At 56.3% G+C, this 20470-nt stretch overlaps 2 protein-coding genes across 3 annotated transcripts in view; both read left to right on the forward strand.

The window, feature by feature from the left end:
• The first annotated feature begins 3486 nt into the window (after positions 1 to 3486).
• On the forward strand, positions 3487 to 12059 carry KPTN (kaptin, actin binding protein). The gene is given in 13 exon segments (XM_027515329.1): positions 3487 to 3809; positions 4184 to 4266; positions 4371 to 4455; positions 4547 to 4601; positions 6144 to 6219; positions 6347 to 6420; positions 6640 to 6749; positions 6969 to 7046; positions 8173 to 8248; positions 9208 to 9343; positions 9691 to 9778; positions 9781 to 9872; positions 11656 to 12059. Coding segments are annotated over 13 exon segments (1308 nt in total). The 5' UTR covers positions 3487 to 3583; the 3' UTR covers positions 11785 to 12059.
• A 3048-nt stretch (positions 12060 to 15107) lies between these two features.
• Positions 15108 to 20470, forward strand: part of SLC8A2 (solute carrier family 8 member A2) — a 34803-nt gene continuing 29440 nt past the window's right edge. For both annotated transcript variants that reach the window (XM_027515330.1, XM_027515331.1), the window contains exons 1-2: positions 15108 to 15248; positions 19615 to 20307. In XM_027515330.1, the coding sequence (XP_027371131.1) occupies positions 19630 to 20307 (678 nt within the window). In that variant the 5' untranslated portion in view covers positions 15108 to 15248; positions 19615 to 19629. The remainder of the gene's footprint in view (positions 15249 to 19614; positions 20308 to 20470) is intronic.

Consider the following 20470-nt stretch of genomic DNA (forward strand, 5'->3'; position numbering starts at 1 on the left):
GGAGGGGAGGCCCAGCATGGTGGGTCTGGGGAGGGGCCACGGGCTTGGGGTCTTGAGGCCTGGGCCCTCTGGACCCTGGCTTCCTTAGCTGGGATGATGGATGGCAGTGCCCCCCTCCAACTCAGAGCTGGCAGGAGGATGTGTGCAGCATACAGAGGGGTGGAGGGGCTTCCCTCATGGTCCAGTGGTTAGAATCCACCTTTCAGTGCAGGGGGCACTGGTTCAATCCCTGGTCGGGGAACTAAGATCCCACAGGCTGTGGGGCAGCTAAGCCAAGGAGCTGTAACGAAGATGATGCGTGGCACGACTAAGACCTGATGCAGCCATGTGTTTTAAAAAATGGGTGGAGGGGGCTTCCCAGGTGGTCCATTGGTTAAGAATTCATGCTTTCATTGCAGAGAACATGGGTGCAGTCCCTGGTTGGGGAACTAAGATCCTGTAGTCTATGAGGCGTGTGTGTGTGAGTCACTCAGTCACTACCAGGGCCTCTGCGACCCCATGGACTGTAGCCCGCCAGGCTCCTCTATCCATGGGATTTCCCAGGCAAGAATACTGGAGTGGGTTGCCATTTCCTTCTCCGGGGGATCTTCCCAACCCAGGGATGGAACCCGTCTCCTGTATTGCAGACAGATTCTTTACCACCTGAGCCACCAGGGAAGCCAAGGCCAAAAAATAAACGGTGGAGGAGGCACACCAAGTCTCCCAGCCTCACACCCCACATCCGGGCTTCCCTGGAGGGAAGGCCGGAAGCCCCAGTGGCACTGTTCCATCTGTCAGAGGCGGGGGAGGGAGCGGCTTTGGCAGGTGGATCAGGGGGACAGGTGGGTGTGTGTGTGGGGGGGAGCGCAAACAGCAGGAGCCCTCTGCCCAGGGAAGGAGGGCAGGGCCCAACCACCTCCTCCTCCTGATCCAGCACGTGGACCTCTCTGTTAGTGGACGGCCTGGTGTGTGCGTGCCTCCAGCCGGCCCTGGGCCAGGCCAGTCCCCACTGGGGGTGGGAGGACAGCCAGAGGAGGGCCAGTGCCAGAAGGTGGACTTGGTGTCACTGGTATGACATCAGGATGTGAACTGGGGCTGCCTGGGAAACCAGGGCAGGCTCCCCAGAGAGCTGCTCCAGCCTCGAGCCTGGAAGGAGCTCGAGAGAGGTTCAGGCTCGCCCTGTGTCAAGAGAGTGGCCTCTATGTGACACTCTGCCCTGCTCCTCTGTCCCCCTCCGCTTCTCCCGCTGCTGCTGCTGCTGCTAAGTCGCTTCAGTCGTGTCCGACTCTCTGCGACCCCATAGACGGCAGCCCACCAGGCTCCCCTGTCCCTGGGACTCTCCAGGCAAGAACACTGGAGTGGGTTGCCATTTCCTTCTCCAACGCGTGAAAGGGAAACGTGAAAGTGAAGTCGCCCAGTCGTGTCCAACTCTTAGCAACCCCATGGACTGCAGCATACCAGGCTCCTCCATCCATGGGATTTTCCAGGCAAGAGTACTGGAGTGGATTGCCATTGCCTTCTCCGGCTTCTCCCACAGCTCTTAATCAATTGATAATGGCTGCCTCGAGCTCAGTTAAGACTCCTGAGACCTCAGATTGATTACCAATGTCTGCCATGGCACTTGCATAAGGCTAAGTAGTGTAGTGATTTTCAACCCTGGCTGTGCTTTAAAATCAGATTAAAAGTGCTCAAGGGACTTCCTTGGTGGTGCAGTGGTTAAGAGTCTGCCTTCCAAAGCAGGAGACACAGGTTAGAACCCTGGTCGGGGAACTAGATCCCACATGCTGTGATTAAGACCTGCCACAGCCAAATAGATTATTTTTTTAAAGCCTGAAGAATACATTCTTTAGAAGTGGAAGAAGACTCCCCTCCCCCCATTTAATCCCGGAGTATCTGTTAAGCACCTACTGTGTACCATGCCCTGGTACAGTCCCTGGGGTTACAGCACTAACCAACATAGCTAGACCTGCATTTGACACAAACTCCTTTCTTTTCATCACCTTCCAGATCGAAATCTGCCTTGGAAAACTCTCTTCTCATGCTTCTTAGGCAACAGTGTCCCAGCTGCTTGGCAAAGGGTCTGGTACATAGTTTGGGGATCTTAACATATTTACTAAATGCTCACTTCATGTCAGGCCTTGTGGTCCAGGTTTTGGGGATTTGACTGTGAACAAAGGAGATCCACTCACTGCCTTCATGGGTCTTGCAGTCTGCATTTGCATGCGTGTGTGCATGTTCTCTTTCTGCCTGGAAGCAGGTGACAGAATATTATTCAAGGTGGCCAGGACAGCTGGCCAATTCGTGTCTTCTGGAAATAACATACCTGTATACACAGAGTCCCCACACCCTTGATGCTCTTCTAAGGACAAACACATATATACATGAATCCCAGAAGACCTTATCCTTTCTCCAGCACTTACTATCGCATCAGTCAAGGAATTTATTCTTCCCCAGCCTCCGTTTCGTTTTCTATAAATTGGGGGTAATAAACTTCTTTCCAGGGTTGTTGCAAGAGTTTATTGAGATAAATTCATAAAGGATATCTTGGCACAGAGTAAGTGCTCAATACATGTTGAATAAATGAAGGAAGGGAAACAAGAATAGGGTAGCTGTGAGGATTCAGTGAGATCATCAGCCAACATGACTGACATAAAGTCAGCTTTCAGTAAAGAAAGAAAAAGTGAAATGTTAGTTGCTCAGTCCTGTCTGGCTCTGGGACCCAATGGACCGTAGCCCACCAGGCTCCTCTGTCCATGGAATTCTCCAGGCAAGAATACTGGAGTGGATAGTCATTCCTTTCTCCAGGGGATCTTCTTGACCAAGAGGTCAAACCCGGGTCTCTGGCATTGTAGACAAATTCTTTACCATCTGAGCCACCAAGGCTTTTTCAGTAAATAAGGTGAAGGTTATTTGCCAGGACAGATAGCTAGAACTGTTTCCTTGGGGTAAGCAGAATGCACTTCACCACTTTCAAGGTGATGGTAGAGAATCCCCTGGTGGTCCAGTGGTTAGGACTAGCGCTTTCACTGCCTACGGTCTGGTTCAGTGCCTGATGGGGGAACTAAAATCCCGTATACAGCACTATGAGGCAAAAAAAAAAAAAAGTTGAAAGTGATGTGATTGAAACAATAAACTATGGCGCTATCTTGTTTGGGCTCCAATACTGACTGCGGCTTCTAGCCGATCTAAGACAAATTATTTTGTGCCTCAATTTCTTGATCGGTCAGACATAGTATCTGCCTCTGCCTACTTGTGGGTTTTAAGTAAATTGATAAATAAGCACTTAGTTCCTGGCATGTAAAGGTTATACTTAGTTTTGTGTTTCTTATTCTGCTTTCAGCATATCCCAGAGCAAGGGCTACCACGTCCAGCCTTTAGGTCATCATCTGCAAATCGCAGTAGCCTCGGCCCTGAAAAGGACCAAGCAGGAGCGCGCAAGCGCGTTAAAGCAAAGTCTGGAGGGCAGCCCGGCTGGCGGCCATCTTTGTAAAGGGCAGCGACGGCAGCTTCTTCACGTAATCGGTCTGCGCGCCCCGCGGGTGCCCGGCGATCCACGGGTAGAGCAGGCCGCTGTGGGGGCTCTGGGAATGAGTGGTTGAGGGACATGATGGGGGAGGCGGCCATGGCCGCAGGGCCTTGCCCGCTGCGCGAGGACAGCTTCACACGCTTCTCGTCACAGAGCAACGTGTATGGGCTGGCAGGAGGCGCGGGCGGGCGCGGGGAGCTGCTGGCCGCCACCCTTAAAGGCAAGGTGCTAGGCTTCCGCTACCAAGACCTCCGACAGAAAATCCGGCCCGTGGCCAAGGAGCTGCAGTTCAATTACATTCCCGGTGCGTGGCGCCGTCGGGCTGGGGGCTCGGAACGTAGTGTTGAGGTTTCTGAGGCTCTGTCTTGACCCAGGTCACCGTGATGGGCGAATGGGATCAGGGTGATGGTGATTGAAGGGGGTCGAAGCTGGTGATCTGGAGGCACTGGGGTCAGAAGACAGGGATAATAGGGGCCTGAAGTAGTTCGGGTTCAGGATGACTCAGAAACCAGGATTACTCCTACCCTGGTGATGGTGAGCAGGACCCATTGGGACCCAACAGTCATAATTTGTGGTGGTCAGAGATGACTGAGCCGTAGAGGTCAGGGGTCACCGTGGTTGGAAATATTGGGGTCACGAGCCTGCCTGAAATGTGAACTTTGAACTCTCCTCTCCCAGTGGATGCAGAGATTGTCTCCATTGACACCTTCAACAAGTCACCCCCAAAGCGGGGTCTGGTTGTGGGGATCACGTTCATTAAGGTACCTGGAGCCCATTCATCTATCCGTTTTCTCCTCCTTACTGAGTCTTCCCCAAATCCCTCTTGCTACCTCTGCCTTCCCCTGAGGCCAGTCTCCTCTCCCAGGATTCTGGGGACAAAGGCAGCCCCTTCCTTAACATTTACTGTGACTACGAGCCTGGCTCTGAGTACAACCTCGACTCCATTGCCCGTAAGTGTGGCCCGGAGGGAAGGAGGGATGGGGAAAGGGTGGGGGATGCAGTCCCATCCCCGGTACCTAACTGCCTCCACTCCCCCTGCAGAGAGCTGCCTGAACCTGGAGCTCCAGTTCACTCCTTTCCAACTATGCCATGCAGAGTAAGTAAATCACAGGCTTGATTCATTAAGGAGTGTATGTGCGCACGTGTGTGTGTGTGTGCGCGCGCGTGTTGAGAGAGCAGAGGCTGTAGCATACTGAAGACCACAAACCTACCTATAAACAATCAGACTCGTTTTGTTTTTTAGAGCATCATGCATTTAAGGTAGCCGTGGACCATACTCAGCTGATGGGCTACCATTTTGCAATCCCTGAACTAGATGGTGTTAGTCACTCAGTCGTGTCCGACTCTTTGTGACCCCATGGACTGTAGCCCACCGGGCTCCTCTGTCCATGGAATTCTCCAGACAAGAATACTGGAGTAGGTAGCCATTCTCTTCTCCAGGGGACCTTCCTGACTCAGGGATCGCACCTGCATCTCCTGCATTGCAAGCAGATTCTTTACTGTCTGAACCACCAGGGAAGCCCCTGAACTAGATAATTTGAGGGTTAATTGAGTGCCTCATTTCCAGACATGTAGAACTCTTAAGTTTTGATATTCTAGATTAAGGCATTCCAAGATCCAGAAATGCTTTTTTTTTTTTCTTGAGTTATTAGCTCTGAGATTCCAAGATCTGAAAGATCTACAGTTGATGATTCTGAGATTCTGTAATATTAAGGTCCTAACATTATCATATCTCAAGGAGACAGAATACAGACCATGTCGAGTACTGATGTTCTAGGATCCCAAAATATAAGAATCCCATTCTGGAACACCAGTGTTCTAGCACGGGAGTTGCCAAACATTTTCTATTTAGTCTGTCTCACAGCTACTCAGGTTGGCCTCTGTAACAAGAAGGCAGCCATGGAAACTGTATAAATGAATATGTGTGGCTGTGTTCCAATAAAACTTTATTTACAAAAACAGGGGAGAGACTCCCCTGGTGGTCCCTTGGTTAAGATTGCACTCCCACAGCAGGGGGCATGGGTTCGATCCCTGGTCAGGAAGCTAAGACCGTGCAAGCCATGTGGCATGACCAAACAAAACAGTGAGTTAGATTTAGCCTGCAGGTCATAATTTGCCAACCTCAGGTCTATCAGATGAAAGTTTGAGAAACTGAAGTTTCTAACCCATAATATTCTGGGTTCTATGATCTGGATAGTCTACCAATTCTGAGTCTGAATATCATGATGGCAATTCCCAAAAGTTCTAGTGTCTTGAAGGAGACAGAAAACAGAATTTCTAGAACACTGGGGTTCTAGGGTAAAGAGATGCTAGTGTTCTGAGGTTCTGCAGCCCATTCTCAGAGCTCCATGTTCATTCCTGAACCCACATCCAGAATGAAGATTCTAGCAGGTGAGGGCTCTAGAAACAGAAGGTTCTAACGTGCTGAGTTTCTGAGATTGGAAAGCTCTACAATCCTGTGATTCTTCAGGGGTCAGTTTCTACAGTTCTGCATCTTCGCTGTGGATCCAGTGTCTGAAGCCTAGAATGACAGGGTTCTCGCAAGCAAGAGTTTTTTCAAGAGGAGGGTTTTAAAACTGACGAACTCTACCACACTCAAGGTCCACCGTACTGGGGTTCTAGAGTTTTTTGCTTTCAGGGTCCAGGTCGGGGATCAACTGGAGACCGTGTTTCTCCTGAGTGGGAATGACCCAGCCATTCATCTGTACAAGGAGGTGAGGTGGAGGAGGCGTGGTAGGCAGCCCTGCTGGAGCCACCGTGGACTGGGGTCGGGGCGTGGGGGGGGCGGTGTGTGAGACCAGCCACTGACTCCAAGCGGGTGGTGGGTCTCTGTTCCCCCAGAACGAGGGACTGCATCAGTTTGAAGAACAGCCTGTGGAAAACCTCTTCCCAGAGCTCACAAACCTGACCAGTAGGTAGGCGAGCCCTCGACAGGCCAGCAGGGACCGGGGCAGGCGGGCTCCGAGAAATCCTAGTGGTGGGAATTGAGCCCTAGGGAAATCAAGCCCAGCGGAGGCCCAAGGCTCTTCTGGGGGAAGGGTAGGGTGGATGCTTGTAGGGAGGCGGAGGTGGAGGGTGGGGGCTGGGACCTGGTGACGACCCGAGGGCCCCTCTGTCCACCTGTCCACCCCCAGCGTCCTGTGGCTTGACGTGCACAATCTGCCCGGCACATCCCGGCGACTCTCAGCTCTGGGCTGTCAGAGCGGTTATGTCCGCGTCGCCCACGTGGACCAGCAGAGTCGAGGTGATGACGGGGCGGGGCTCGGACATGTTTAGGGGCGGGGCCTTGGGGGTGGGGCCGGCGCTCAGGACTGGGGGTGGGGCCTTGGGGCGGGGTGGGCGCTCCAGGCTGGGGGCGGGGCCTTGGGGGCGGGGCCGGCTCTCAGGCCTGGGGGTGGGGCCCGGGGCGGGGGCGGGCACTCAGTGCTGAGGGCGGGGCCCTGAGTCCTCGCTCTCCACACAGACGTCCTGCAGACGTGGACCATCATTCAGGACGGCCCCATTTCCCGAGTGATCGTGTTCAGCCTTTCGGCCCCCGAGGGTGAGCTCCGGACGTGGGCTCGGCTCCCCCCACCCACGTTTGTACCCCTCTCCCTAAACGTCCGGCTCCCACAGTTCCTTCCTCCTTTCCTCCTGGGTGCCCCACTCCGGCCCAGGAGTTACTGTGCCCCCTCCCTCCCCCCACGCTCCTGAATTTCACTCCCAGCTACTTAGCCCGGTGGTGGTCTAACCTTTAACCTGACCTTTTACCCTGGAGTTGAACTTCCACCTTCCCCTTGGTGTCTCTAACCTTTACCCCTCTCTGTGTCACTTCCCCTGATCCCCATCTCGGGCCTCAGGACTTGCATTCTTTGTCTCGCTGCCATTCAGACCCAAATTCTTCTCATGGACTCAGCACTGTCCCCGGACTCGCGGTCTCTCCTTTCCCTCCACGTGTTGATCTGTTCCTCTTACTCTGGTCTGTCCGTCTCTCGTGTTTTTCTTTTTCTTTCTCTATTTGGCTGTGTTGGGTCTAAGTTGTGGCATACGGGATCTTTCCTTGCTACGCACAAACTCTCTAGTTGCGGCGCTCAGACTTGGTTGCTCTGTGGCGTGTGGGATCTCAGTTCCCCAACTTGTGTCTCCTGCATTGCAAGGCAGATTCTTAACCACAGGACCACCAGAGAAGTCCTTGGTGTTTCTCTTGGTCTGACCTCTGTGGTCTGTCTTCCATCCCTCCTCCTGTGGTTTACTCCTGATACCCCTACGGTGATCTGAGGACTTTCATATTCTCATCTAACCATGTTCTCATATAACCTGGTGGTCTAACCTTGAATTTTGTCTTGACTTTGCACCTCATGGCATGTGGGATCTTAGTTCTTAGTTCCCCAACCAGGGATCAAACCTGCATCTGCTGCACTGGAAGCACAGTCTTAATTCCTGGGCCACCAGGGAAGTCCCCTAACCTTGGGCTTTTTAAACTGTTATCCAACACCTGTTCCTCCTCCTGACCTCTGACCTCCATCCTCCTCTCGTGGTCTAACCTCTAACCCTCCACCTGTAACCAACGCATCGTCAAGCCTTTCTACCAGAAGCCTAACCTGTGTTCCTCTCAGGTATGGAGGGGTGGGGAGGAGGGACCTGGGACCTGTCCCCTCACACCTCCCCCACCTCTGTTCCTTCTCCAGAGACAGAGGACAGGCCACAGCGGGAGGAATACAGCGTGCTGGTGGCCAGCATGTTGGAGCCGGCAGTGGTGTACCGGTGAGGGGCACATGGGGGCGGGCGGGCCCCATGCCTTTGCACCACGGCCTAACCTGTTCATTCTCTGCAGAAAGGAAAGCTTTGGGTGTGGTGGTTCAGGGCTGGGTGGGTAAAGATGTCCGTGTCCCAGGGAGAGAAGCACCAAGTGTTTAAATCTAGAACTTGTAGGAGACGTGCTGAGACCTCGGGGTGGGAACTGAGATGTCCAGCCCCATCTGGGATGGGGATGTGTGCTCGGTTATTCAGTCCAACTCTTTGCGATCCCCATGGACCGTAGCCTGCCAGTCTCCTCTGTCCATGGGATTCTCCAGGCAACAGTATTGGAATGGGTTGCCATGCCCTCTTTCAGGGGATCTTCCCACCCCAGGGGTCAAACCTGCATTGGCAGGTGGGTTCTTTTACCCCTGCCACCACCTGGAAAGCTCCCTGGGGTACAGAACATGTTGCAGGTATTTAACCACTGGCTCTGTGTGGGAGAAAGCCCTGGTTTGTAGCGTCTGCCCACTTCAATGCTCTCACCACGGTGGGATTTCGAGTCACTGACACAATGCCAACACACTCTCAGAGTTTCTGAAAATGTCCCAGTCAGCTCCTGTGAGCCAGTGCAAGCCAGCTGTGCATACTTGGTGGGCCGTGAAGGTGTCCAGTGTTGGGTCCGAGCTCTCAGGCTCCAGAGGATTATGCGGGTGTCCAGACTGGAGGTGACAGGGTCACCAGAAGGAATGGTGTGGGTTTCCACATGGGAGTGAGATGATCCCACCTTCAGGGGACCGTGTGAGTGTCCGGATCGGAGATGCCTTGGGCACCTCTAGGTGCATAGGAGGATGGTCAGCTTGGAGACGAGGGTGTCCAGGCTTCAGCAGGAACAGAGCCTCCAGACCTGACACGTGAGGATCTGGTGCTCAGGGTGGCAGGCACTGCACTTGACTCCAGTCTTCTTGCTGTGTTCTGACCCCCAGCGACCTGCTGAGCCGGGGGCTCGAAGACCAGCTTCTCCTGCCGGGCAGCGACCAGTTTGACAGCGTCCTCTGTGGCCTGGTCACCGACATCGATCTGGATGGGCGGCCGGAAGTACTGGTGGCCACCTATGGACAGGTGGGGCCCAAGGGGTGGGACTGTCACGCTTGCCTTCCCTCGTGGGACCCCAACCCCCCCGTGTGACCCCGACCCCTCAATGTGACCTTGAGCCCTATGTGACCCTGATCCCCCGGTGTGACCTTGACCCCCATGTGACCTTGACCCCCATGTGACCCCATCCCCCTGTGTGACCCTGATCCCCTCGTGACCCTGACGCCCACCGTGTGACCCTGACCACCCTATGTGACCTCAACCCCGTGTGACTCTGATCCCCCCATGTGACTCCAGTCCCCCTGTGTGACCCTGGTTCCCCGCCACCGTGACCCCGATGCCCACCGTGTGACCCTGACCCCCCACCCCTGCAGGAGCTGCTCTGTTACAAGTACTGTGGCCCCGGGCGTGGGCTCCCCGGGGACCAGCATGGCTTCCGCTTGCTGTGGCGGCGGGGCTTCTCCAGCCCCTGCTGGCCATGGCACATGTGGACCTGACCGGGGACGGCCTGCGCGAGCTGGCCGTGGTCTCCCTGAAGGGCGTGCACATCCTGCAGGTAGCCGGGGGCCCTGAGGTGGAACTTCTCACCCGCCTTAGTGAGGGCGTGTCCTCAGGGGAGAGGGAGCTCTGGGGCCTGAGGCCACCTTTGGGCAAGGGGGGCAGTCTTGGCTGCAGGCCTCCTCCTGGGTGCAGAGCGTGGGGTGTGACTCCTTTTGGTCCAGGAGAAGGGGGCTGGGGCCTCATAGCGAGGGGCGAAGGGGGCTTGGCTGCGGCATCCATCACCCCCGTCCCCCGGGCCTTCCTCAGCCCCCCGCACTTCTGTCCTTCTGTGCCCCCACTCTGTCTGACTCTGTCCCTTCCCCAGCCTGGATCCATCCCCTGAGCTATTTGTACCCTCCCACTGCCCCCTGACCTCAGCCCTCCCCTGCAGGCACCCCCTCTTCCTCATGTGTGGTCCGCTTCACTCTACTCAGGATCTCACTTCCAGCCTGTCTCCAGCTTTCTGCCATAGTTTAACCTCGAGCCCTTCCACTCTGGTCTAACCTCTGAACTTTCCACTGCGGTCATGCCCTTGACCTGCTGTCAAATGGCCAGCCTTCTCCTGTACTTTGACCTCTCACCCTCCCACATCAGCTTCACTGCCCTTATGGTTTAACATCCAACCCATTCCCATGGTCCAAGGTCCAGCCTACAACCATCCCTTTCTATTTAACCTCCAACTAATGTAGATGAGATTTCCCCAATGGCTCAGCAGGTAAAGAATCCGTCTACAGCTCAAGAGACAGGTTTGATCCCTGGACTGGGAAGATCCCCTGGAGGAGGAAGTGGCTACCCACTCCAGTATTCTTGCCTAAAAAATCCCATGGACAGAGTAGCCTAGCAGGCTATACAGTCCATGGGGTCGCAAAGAGTTGAACACAACTGAGCTACTAAGCACAGTGTAGTATAACCTCTGACCTTCTCCCTGTGACCTGACACCCACCCTTCAGCTACGAGGTATCTCTGTCTCCTTATCTGCTGTTTGCCTTCCCCCTCCCTCTGGCCTGACTCCAGGCTCCTCACCTGAGCGCTTGTCTGCTGGAGTCTAACCTTACTGCCTCCTCTGAAGGTTTTGCTGGGGCCTCTTCCTTCAGCCTTGCCATCAGGGGAATGGTCCAGATTAGACCACATGGAGATAGAGGCCGGGCCCCAGGGAAAAGGCGTGAGGTTGAACCACAGTGCATGGAATGAAGGATGAGGAGGGATCTGAGGCTGGGCCAGAGTGCAAGGGGCTTCCCCTCCACCTCGCTCACATACACTAGCCTCTTGCCGTGTTCTGTTTCAAGCCGTTGCGCAGTGACCTCTGCACTCTGTCCCTGTCTCAGGATCTAACCTCAGACCCTCCAACCCGGGTCTGGCTCCATCCCTCTCTTGTCCACTGTGGTCTGCTCCTTCTTGGTCCTGTGGGCCTGACCTTTTCTGCCAGGGTCTCACCTTTGTCCCCATCTGCCGTGGTCTAACCTCAGCCTCTGTTCAGTGGTCAGTCCTTGCTCCCATGTAACTCGAGCTCCCCTTCATTTTGATTCTTCCCCTTCCCCTCCGCCCCAGGTTCTAACCTCAGACCCACACATCTGGGGCTGGGCTTTGTCCCTCCTGCTGGAAATTCACAGAAGGCCATGCCCCTGAGTCTGACCTTCACCACATCATGGAGGCCCGTTCCCACCCCCTACGTGGTGGTCCTCTCTCCAACCTCTGGTCGTGGCTAAGCTTCCAGCTTTGAGGGGGGTGGTGTAACCCGTACCCCTCCAGCTGCATCCCACCTCTGCCCGCCTCCTTCCTCCTCCTCTCGTTCCCCACAGCACAGCCTGATCCAGGCCTCAGAGCTGGTCCTGACCCGGCTTCGGCGTCAAGTGGAGCAGAGGAGACGTCAGCCACAGAAGATGGGGGACAGGGTGGGTTCCGGGCCTGCCGAGACCCTGGCTTCCTGAGCACCCACTCACTGCCCACCCCAAGTCTGAAGTAATGCCTTGGGGCGCTCACCTACATGGCGGGGGGAACATCCTGAAGGAGGGGCTGGTCCCCCCCCAGATCCACCCCCGGGGTGATGGAGCCGTGGGTCCTGCTCTGAGCCTGCCCCCGCGTGCCCTGTGACCCGCACTCCCCTCTCTGTGCCTCTGTGTTCCCATCTGAAAATGGGATGATCTCACCCTCCATGAGAATTGCTCAGTGACGATGATTTCTATATCCAGAGGAACCAAACTCACACTCGTCTCCATCGTTTTGTTCGGCAAGCGTTTGACGAGGGCCCACGATGTGCCAGGCTGAATGTCAGGAGCTGGATTTCCCCGGAAGAACTGAGGGAGGGGACTCTGGGGACTGGGGATCCAAAGTCAGACCCAGGAGTGGGACTGAAGTGGAATTGCAGTGTAGATTTCAGAGAAAAGAAAGGAAGTTAGGCCCTCCGAGGAAGACTGAAGTTCATCCTCCACGGGAAGACTTCGAGGTTAGACGTTTGCACATGAGCTCAGGTTAGACCCCAGTGGGAAACTCTGGATCTTGGGTGAGGGCTCAGTGGGATGATAAGGAGATTGAGCCTCAGAGGAAAGGATATGGCTGGAAAGGACTGTCATGGGAGACTTCCCTGGTGGTCCAGTGGCTAAGACTCCATGCTTCTGATGCAGGGGGGAAAGTGAAAGTGAAGTCGCTCAGTGTCACAAAGTATCTGACTCTTTGCAACCCCATGGACTGTAGCCCAGCAGGCTCCTCTATGGAATTCTCCAGGCAAGAATACTGGAGTGGGTTGCCATTTCCTTCTCCAGGGAATCTTCCCCCACCCAGGGATTGAAACTGGGTCTCCTGCATTATAGGCAGACGCTTAACTGTCTGAGCCACCAGGGAACCCAGGTTCAATCCCTGGTCAGGGAACTAGATCCCACATGCTGTAACTAAAAAGATCTCTTATGCTGCAACTAATACAGCCCAGCCAAATGAATAAATAAATATTTAAAAAAAAACAAGACTCATGCGGAAGCCACAGATTGTAACAGAGGGCCTGAGGTCAGACGCCCTGTGAATAATGCTGGAGTTGGACGCTAGCAAAAGTTACTATGGCTAGACCTCACACCTTCCCTGGTGGCTCAGACAGTAGGAATCTGCCTGCAATGCAGGAGATAACAGGTTTGATCCCTGGGTCAGGAAGATTCCCCCGGAGAAGGGAATGGTTGCCCACTCCAGTATTCTTGCCTGGAGAATCCCATGGGCAGAGGAGCCTGGTGGGTTACAGTCCATGGGGTCACAAGAGTTAGACACGACTGAGTGACTCACACTTTCACTACTTTCATACCTTACACCAGGGGTCAAAGTTAACACCCTACAGAAAGTGATTGAATTTAGGTCCCCACAGGGGAGTACTGAGACGAGCCCCAGGAAGACAGGACCCAGGCTATACTGTGCTAGAAAGGACTAAGGGTAGTCCTAATTGAAAAGCCCGAGAATGGGAGCCGGGCACCTCCCCTGGTGGCCCAGTGGTTAAGAATCTGCCTGCCAGGGGACATGGGTTCGATCCCTGGTCCAGGAACTAAGATGCCACAACTACTGAGCTTATGCACTCCAGAGCCCATGCTTGGCAACGAGAGTTTGTGCACCACAATGAAGACTCAGCATAGCCAAAAACATATAACAAAGAAAAGCCCAGGGGATTAGGGGACCCCGTGGCTGTAGGAATTGTCCCTCCTGTGGCCACTTCCATGGCACCAGAGAAGGAATCCAGGCCTCCATCACAGGGACCAGAGGAGGGTGGGGGTGACAGGAGAAATATTGTCAGGAATAGAATCCTGTCCAGAGGGTTGGGGACCCATTCCTGAGCAGGGGAGGGGAGAGGGGGGTCCAGGTTGGTCGGGGGATGGGGCACTGCTTCCTCCCTGGCAGTTGAGGGGGAGGGGAGACTCCTGCTTCCTGGTGGGGAGGGGCAGGCACTACAGTCATTCTGGCCATCTGTCCACCTCCTGCCGTGGAAGTCCACACGTCAGTCTGACCATCTGCACCGCAGAAGACCAGGCTGGCTACCAGTGCCCCTCGGTGGGTCTTCGGGAGGCTGGAGCCCACCAATTCTTGGCTGCCCCAGACTTCTCCTCACCTCCCAGAGCCCAAGCCCAAGCATGGGAAATCGCAGGCAGCTGGAGCTGGGTCGTCTCTCCCCCTCCTGGCAGCGAGCCTGAGGGTGTCCAGCCAGGACGGGTGGTGATGGGCATGGGCCACTGGCCAGAGCAGGGTCTGCCTCCTGCTTCCTGTCTGCAGAGGAGAAATCTTCTATCACCTCCTGTCCTGGGCGGGAGTGGACCCTAAGGTGGGATTGGGGGCTTTTAACTAGTGATGTGGGTTTGTGAAGCCTGTGCATGGCTGTGCACGTGTGTGTGTGTGTGTCTGTTCTCCATTTCAGGATTTGTGAGTTTGTGTTCCCGATGCTGCCCGATCCTTTGCAACTCACTTCCTGACTTCTTGCCAGCCCCTGAGTCTGGGGCCGTGTGTGGCGTAGCAGTGGAGGGTAAACCTGAAGGCGCACTTTACCATTTTGTGCCTCAGTTTCCCTATCTGTAAAATGGGACGAGTAGCATTTCCTTCACAGGGTCTTCAGGCGGGTCCGTTATGTCAACACGTGTCAAGCACTTACTAAAAATGTTGTAACAATGTCTGGCACGCGATAAGTGCTGCATTGTTATTATTATTAATGGCTGCCTTTGTGGTTGTTTCTGGCTGGCTCTGTGAGGCTGTGTCTGCAGGCCTGGCATGTGAATTTGGATCTTGACTCTGGCTAAAAACATTTTTGCCCTCCCCCTCCAGTTCTGGGAGCCTGAAACTATTTGTAGCTCTTTCGCCTCTTTGGTCCTTGTATGGATCAGAGACTGTGTTGGTGGGGGGCGGGGGCACCGTGGACGATGCTGCTGAATGACCCCCAGAACCCCGCCCCCCCAGACACACACACACACACACACACACACACACACACACACACACACACGCCCTCCGTCGCTGTCCATTGCCTGTGGTGCTGAACGCAGAGGGTGGGTGGGAGGCTTGGGCTGCCTCACCCCCCCTTCCCCGCCCCTCCTCTCTGCAGGCCCCTCCCCTGCCTCCCGCGCCGGCCTCCCTCTCCCCGCCTCCTCCTCCTCCCCTCTCTCCCCGGCTCCTCCTCCGCCCTCCCGGCGCGCTCCCCCGGCCCCCCTCCTCCCTCTCCAGCCGACTCCCCCTCCCCCGCGTCCCTCCCCCCTCCTCCTGGCCTCTCCTCCCTCTATCCCCTCTCTCTCCCCTCCTCCCTAGCTCTCCCTCTCAGTCTCCAGCTCTTCTCTCTCTCCCTCTCACTCTCCCTCTCTCTCTCTCTCTCTCTCTGTCGGGCGGAGTCGCCCACCACTGCCAATCCAGTGCTGGGGGAACCTGCTCTAGGCTGTAGCTGCAGGTAAGAGACCCCCAGTGAGGGGAGGGCGAGCTGGGGGGGAAGGATGAGCTACCCCAGGCGGGTGGAGGGGGGCGTTCGAGGAGCCGCCTTTTCCCTGGGCTCCGTTATGGAGAGTAGGGGGCTGCATATCCTGGATTGCGGGTACCAGGGCCCGAACGCGGAGTCGGGGGCCACCACCAGCAGCCAACATCCTCAGCCCCTCCTGCGCTTCGGGGAGCGTGGCGGGCTGGGGAGGGGGTGCCTCCTGGGCACTGAGTGGGTGCGAACACCCCCGCCCCGTCTGGGGCAGCCCTCCGCCCCTCGCGTTCTCCGCCGCCGCCCCCGCCCTCCTGTGTCTGGGTCTCGCCTTCCTGTGCCTCCACACCTCTCAGAGGTCTCGGTCCCGCCGAGTCTGCCTGTCTCTCTGAGTCCCTGACTCCCTCCGTCTCACTCTCTCCGTGCCTGGGTCTGGTCCAGCTTTCTGTTTCAGTCCTGGGTCTCTCTCCCTGCCTTCCTCTTTCGCCATCTGTGTGTTTCCCTGGGTCTCTTGTCTCTCTACGCTCTCAGCCTTCCTGGGTCTCTGTCTCTCTCCATCTCCGCGTGGGTCTTCCTGTCTCTCCCCTTCCTCTCTCATCTCCATCTCTGTCTCCAGGCACCTGCTCCCTGTTCCTCTCTCTTTCCTCCCCTCTTCCTCTCCCTGGCTAACTCTGCCTCCTACACACCTTTGTCTCCGCCCCTGGCCAGGGGAGACCTGGAGGAAGAAGATCTCCCACCTCCCCCCCACCTCCCCCCCCACCCCCCCCCGCCACCGCCTCAGAGTGGGCTCGCACGGAGGCACGGAGTCCCCCAAACTCCGCTCCCTTCCTCAGCCAAGCTCCCCCGCCCCATCCTCCCCGCTGGCACCCGCCCATCCCTCCCCTGAGCACAGAGCTCCTCTGCTCGCCCCTGCCTGATTTCTGGCATCCTGAGGCATTCTCGCAGCCTAACGGTGGCCTCCGTAGTGGAGACCGAATCGGTCCTGTCTTCAGTCTACCCTCCCATTCCTCTTCATATTGACTGGACCCCGTCCCTCCTGCCGTCTCACTTCCGTACCTCTTGCCGTCTGTCCATTTCATGACTCATTCATTCTTTGGACGATTACTGAGCCCCTTTCACTGCTCCAGGCAGAGCAATAATAGGTCCTAGGAGGACCAGGCCAGTCCTCCCTACAGTCTTGCCTCCATCCCTCTCCAGTGTGCCAGCCCCAGACCTGTCTTCCGGGGGGGGGGGGGTGGAGCTCAGAAGCTTCTCTGCTGCCCCTTGGGGGCTCTGGAAAGGGCCCTTCTGAGTCTTGAGGATACATCCTCTTCTTTCCTATTGGGAAGGGGGGCCCCAGAGGAGGTGGGGGAGATAAGAGGTGTGGGGCTGAGCCTGTAGCCCACACTGTGATGGGGTGAGGCCCTCAAGTGAGTGCCCATGAGGGGCTCTGGGTGGGTTAAATCGAGCACAGGTTAGGAGCCCCGGGCCTCTGTCCTGCCCACGACTTGAAGCTTCGCGACTTGACCAAGCCCCTCCGGGTGTCAGTTTACCAATGGATGTATCTATCACACAGCCTGAACACCAACACTGCGTGTGTCTGCGTGGGGTCCCCCGGCGGGGACACCGTATGCAGGGGCGGGGTGGGGGGACCTGGCTCACGCAGGGGCGGGAAGCGGGCGTGTTTAGAAGGCCGTGTCCCCACCGAGGGGCAGGCAGCAGGCACCCCCTGCCCCTGCCCTGAGCGCGGTTCGGGACCACCACCCGCTGCTTACCGACTAGAGGGGGTCCTACCTGGCCTGCCAGCCTGACCGCCCCACCCCGCTCAAGCTTGCAGTCCCCACCCTACAGATGAGGTCTCTGAGGCCCCCAGATGGGGGCAAGGCAGAACTGGGGCGCTCCCTACTGACCCAGCTGGCCACCAGCCCAGGAGGGAGGGGAGGGACGGCCCCAGGGACAGACGATGCCCGCCATCTGCCCTCCGGAGTCCCACCCTGGCCTCCACCTGATCCTTTTGCCCCTGGATACCCAGCTTAGGTTTCAGGGCAGCTGGGGAAACGAGAGAGGCAGAGGCAGGAGTCTCAAGCAGAAGCAGCCCAGCTGTCCCCAGTAACAGGGCTCCGACCTCTTGGTGGCTTATCACACAAGTGTTTATCCAGTGCTTTCTCTCCCTGACCGCTCCTCTCCAAAGGCTGCAGGGAGAGGAAGCCAGGTGTTGCAGGAGAAAAAGCCACTGAACCAGGCTGCTTTGCCCAGCTTCGGGGCAAGGAGGGCGGATGTCAGAACACCCATTGGCTGACCCTGGTTTCCCCTGAGGACCGAGGCGGGAGGGACAGGTGGTTGGATGCGAGGCAGAACTTCCCAGGCCGTGGCCCTTCCCTGAATGAGGGGGTGAGATGCTATGGATGAATTCTTGACTCCCAGGTGGCCCTGGGTTCTCCTGAAAGCTAGGGGCTGATGAGGAGGGAGGGAGGAGAGAGCGTGATTCTTTGCTTTGGATCCTGGTGGGTTTGTAATTATGCCCAAGTCATTGCTAATTAGGGGGCTGCTAATTAGACGTATCATTAGGGGCCTTGCTGAGGGGGTAATTGTGCGGTGGCCCTTTAAGAATCACCCCTCTACCCCGCCTACACACACACACACACACACACACACACACACACACACACACTCACTCCTTCTCTGGGAAGTTCTGCCAACATTCTGCCTCCCTCCCCCAGTTCTCAGTCGTGAGGACACCGGTGTGCGTTGGGGGCAGGCTGTGGGCTAGACTCTGAGAACTTTTTCAGACAGAAATGGATGTTATGTGAGAACTGAGGCTGGTGGCCAGGATAGGGGTCAGGGAGCAGGCGGCCCTGAGGACCCCTCCCTTCCTTTCTGAGGCCTGTTTTATAGGCTACTGGGTTACCATGGCAACACAAGGGTGGGGCGGGGGAGTTGGAAGTCAGGACCACTCTTGGAGAGAGAAACTGGGAGCCACAGAATGGCTGCTGGCGGTCACTGGACAAGTTACTAAGCCTATCTGAGCCTTGGTCGGCTCATCCGTGAGATGGCTGGGGACTCCCCAAAGTTGGGAGGGTGTCATTTCGAACAGAGTGGTCAGGGAAGGTGACCTCTTAGTGGGGAGCTGAAGGAGGAGAGGGAGAGGATATGCTGGGAAGAGTGTCCCAGGAAGGAGGAACAGCAGGTGCAAAGGCCCTGAGGCAAGAACTTGTCCAAAGAGCAGGGAAGAGGCAGAGTGGCTGAGGCCAAGTGAGGGAGGGAAAGAGGGAGAGAAATGAGACCAGAAAGAGAATGAGGGGACCAGATTGTGTGAGACCTTATGAACCAGGGAAGGGACTTCGGTGTTTGGAGTGAGACCAGAGCCATGGGGGGCGGGGGGGGGGGTGCGGTTCTGATCAGATAGAAGGATGTGAAATGATTTGCATTTTTAGAGGACACCGAGACACACAGACATAGCCACTCAAGCCCAGGACCAGAGGCGGGAAGATAAGGACTGACCCCACCCACAAATGGGGCAAAAAACCCAACCTGGGGGCCACAACATCACAACTTCTAAGGAATCTCCCACTTCCCAGAAGCCCAGGTAAACTGCAGAGAGACACGTGCTAGCATTGCGGGGCAGAATGTGAGTGAGAGATCCGCCAGCAGCCCCTCCCCAGCCCTACCTGAGACAGGAAAAACAAAGAAGCACCTATACAGCCCAAATCCCAAGCAGGAGCCCTCCGAGCACCAAACTGGGAAACACAGGAATCACCGAATGAGTTGAGGGCCCCCCAGTACCTTGCCTCACCCACAGACTTATTCATTCTGCGTCCTTCTGTGCCTGGCTTCACTCTTCCATGGTATGTCTGTGAGATGCGTCTGTGATGTTGGGTGTATCAGTTGTCCACTCCCTTTTCAGTGCTATATAATATTCCACCACGTGCGTCTTCTGCCCTGTACTTCTCTGTGTTCTTACCAATAGGCATCCAGCTTGCTTCAAGCTTTATTATCAATGAAGCAGCTGTAAACACTTGTGTATGGGTCTTTCGTTGAACACTTGACTTATTTCCCTGGGTACATTCCCGGGAGTCGAATTGCTGAGTCCTGGGATACGTGATGTAGTTTCTCATAGAGGCTACATGTCCATCAGCAGTGCATGATGCCTTTATCTTTCTATGCCTTTCTTGGTCTCTGCCTAGCACAGAGAGAGTGCCTCTTTGTGTCCCTGTCTCTGAATCTCTGTCTCTCTGTCTCTCCTGGTCTCTCTCCTCCCTCTGTTAGTCCCCAGCTTCTCCCCCATTCTCTGCCTGCAACAAGCCCTGACTCCTGAGCTAGAGGGAGGAGGGGTTTGCTCCCCTCATCCAGACTTCCTCCTCCTCCCCCACAGGACCGTGCCCCCTCCATGGCTCCCCTGGCCTTGGTGGGGTTTGCACTCCTCCTGGGGACTCCGCCATGCTCAGGGGCGGCCACCCCGACCCCGTCCCTGCCACCTCCCCCAGCCAATGACAGTGATGCCAGCAGTACAGGGGGCTGCCAGGGCTCCAACCGCTGCCAGCCAGGGGTCCTGCTGCCCGTCTGGGAGCCCGATGACCCGTCGCTGGGGGACAAAGCAGCCCGGGCCGTGGTCTACTTTGTGGCCATGGTCTACATGTTCCTGGGTGTGTCCATCATTGCCGACCGCTTCATGGCCTCCATCGAGGTCATCACGTCCAAGGAGAAGGAGATCACCATCACCAAGGCCAATGGCGAGACCAGCGTGGGCACTGTCCGCATCTGGAACGAGACAGTGTCCAACCTCACCCTCATGGCCCTCGGCTCCTCAGCCCCGGAGATCTTGCTGTCCGTCATTGAGGTCTGCGGCCACAACTTCCAGGCGGGTGAGCTGGGCCCAGGCACCATCGTGGGCAGCGCTGCCTTCAACATGTTTGTGGTCATTGCCGTGTGCATCTATGTCATCCCGGCTGGCGAGAGCCGCAAGATCAAGCACCTGAGGGTCTTCTTTGTCACCGCCTCTTGGAGCATCTTCGCCTACGTCTGGCTTTATCTCATCCTGGCTGTCTTTTCCCCAGGTGTGGTCCAGGTGAGCAAGGATGCACAGACATCTCCTGGGTGCATGTATGTCTGCACAATCCAGAGGGGTGGCCTCCTGAGCTCGGAGAGTCAATGCCTGTGTTTGCAGAAACGCATGCTCACATCTGAGAGGGCCGCCGGGTATGGTTGTCCAGGTCGTGCACTGCACAAAG

The sequence above is a fragment of the Bos indicus x Bos taurus genome, chromosome 18 (assembly GCF_003369695.1).
Source record: "Bos indicus x Bos taurus breed Angus x Brahman F1 hybrid chromosome 18, Bos_hybrid_MaternalHap_v2.0, whole genome shotgun sequence".
NCBI lineage: Eukaryota > Metazoa > Chordata > Mammalia > Artiodactyla > Bovidae > Bos > Bos indicus x Bos taurus.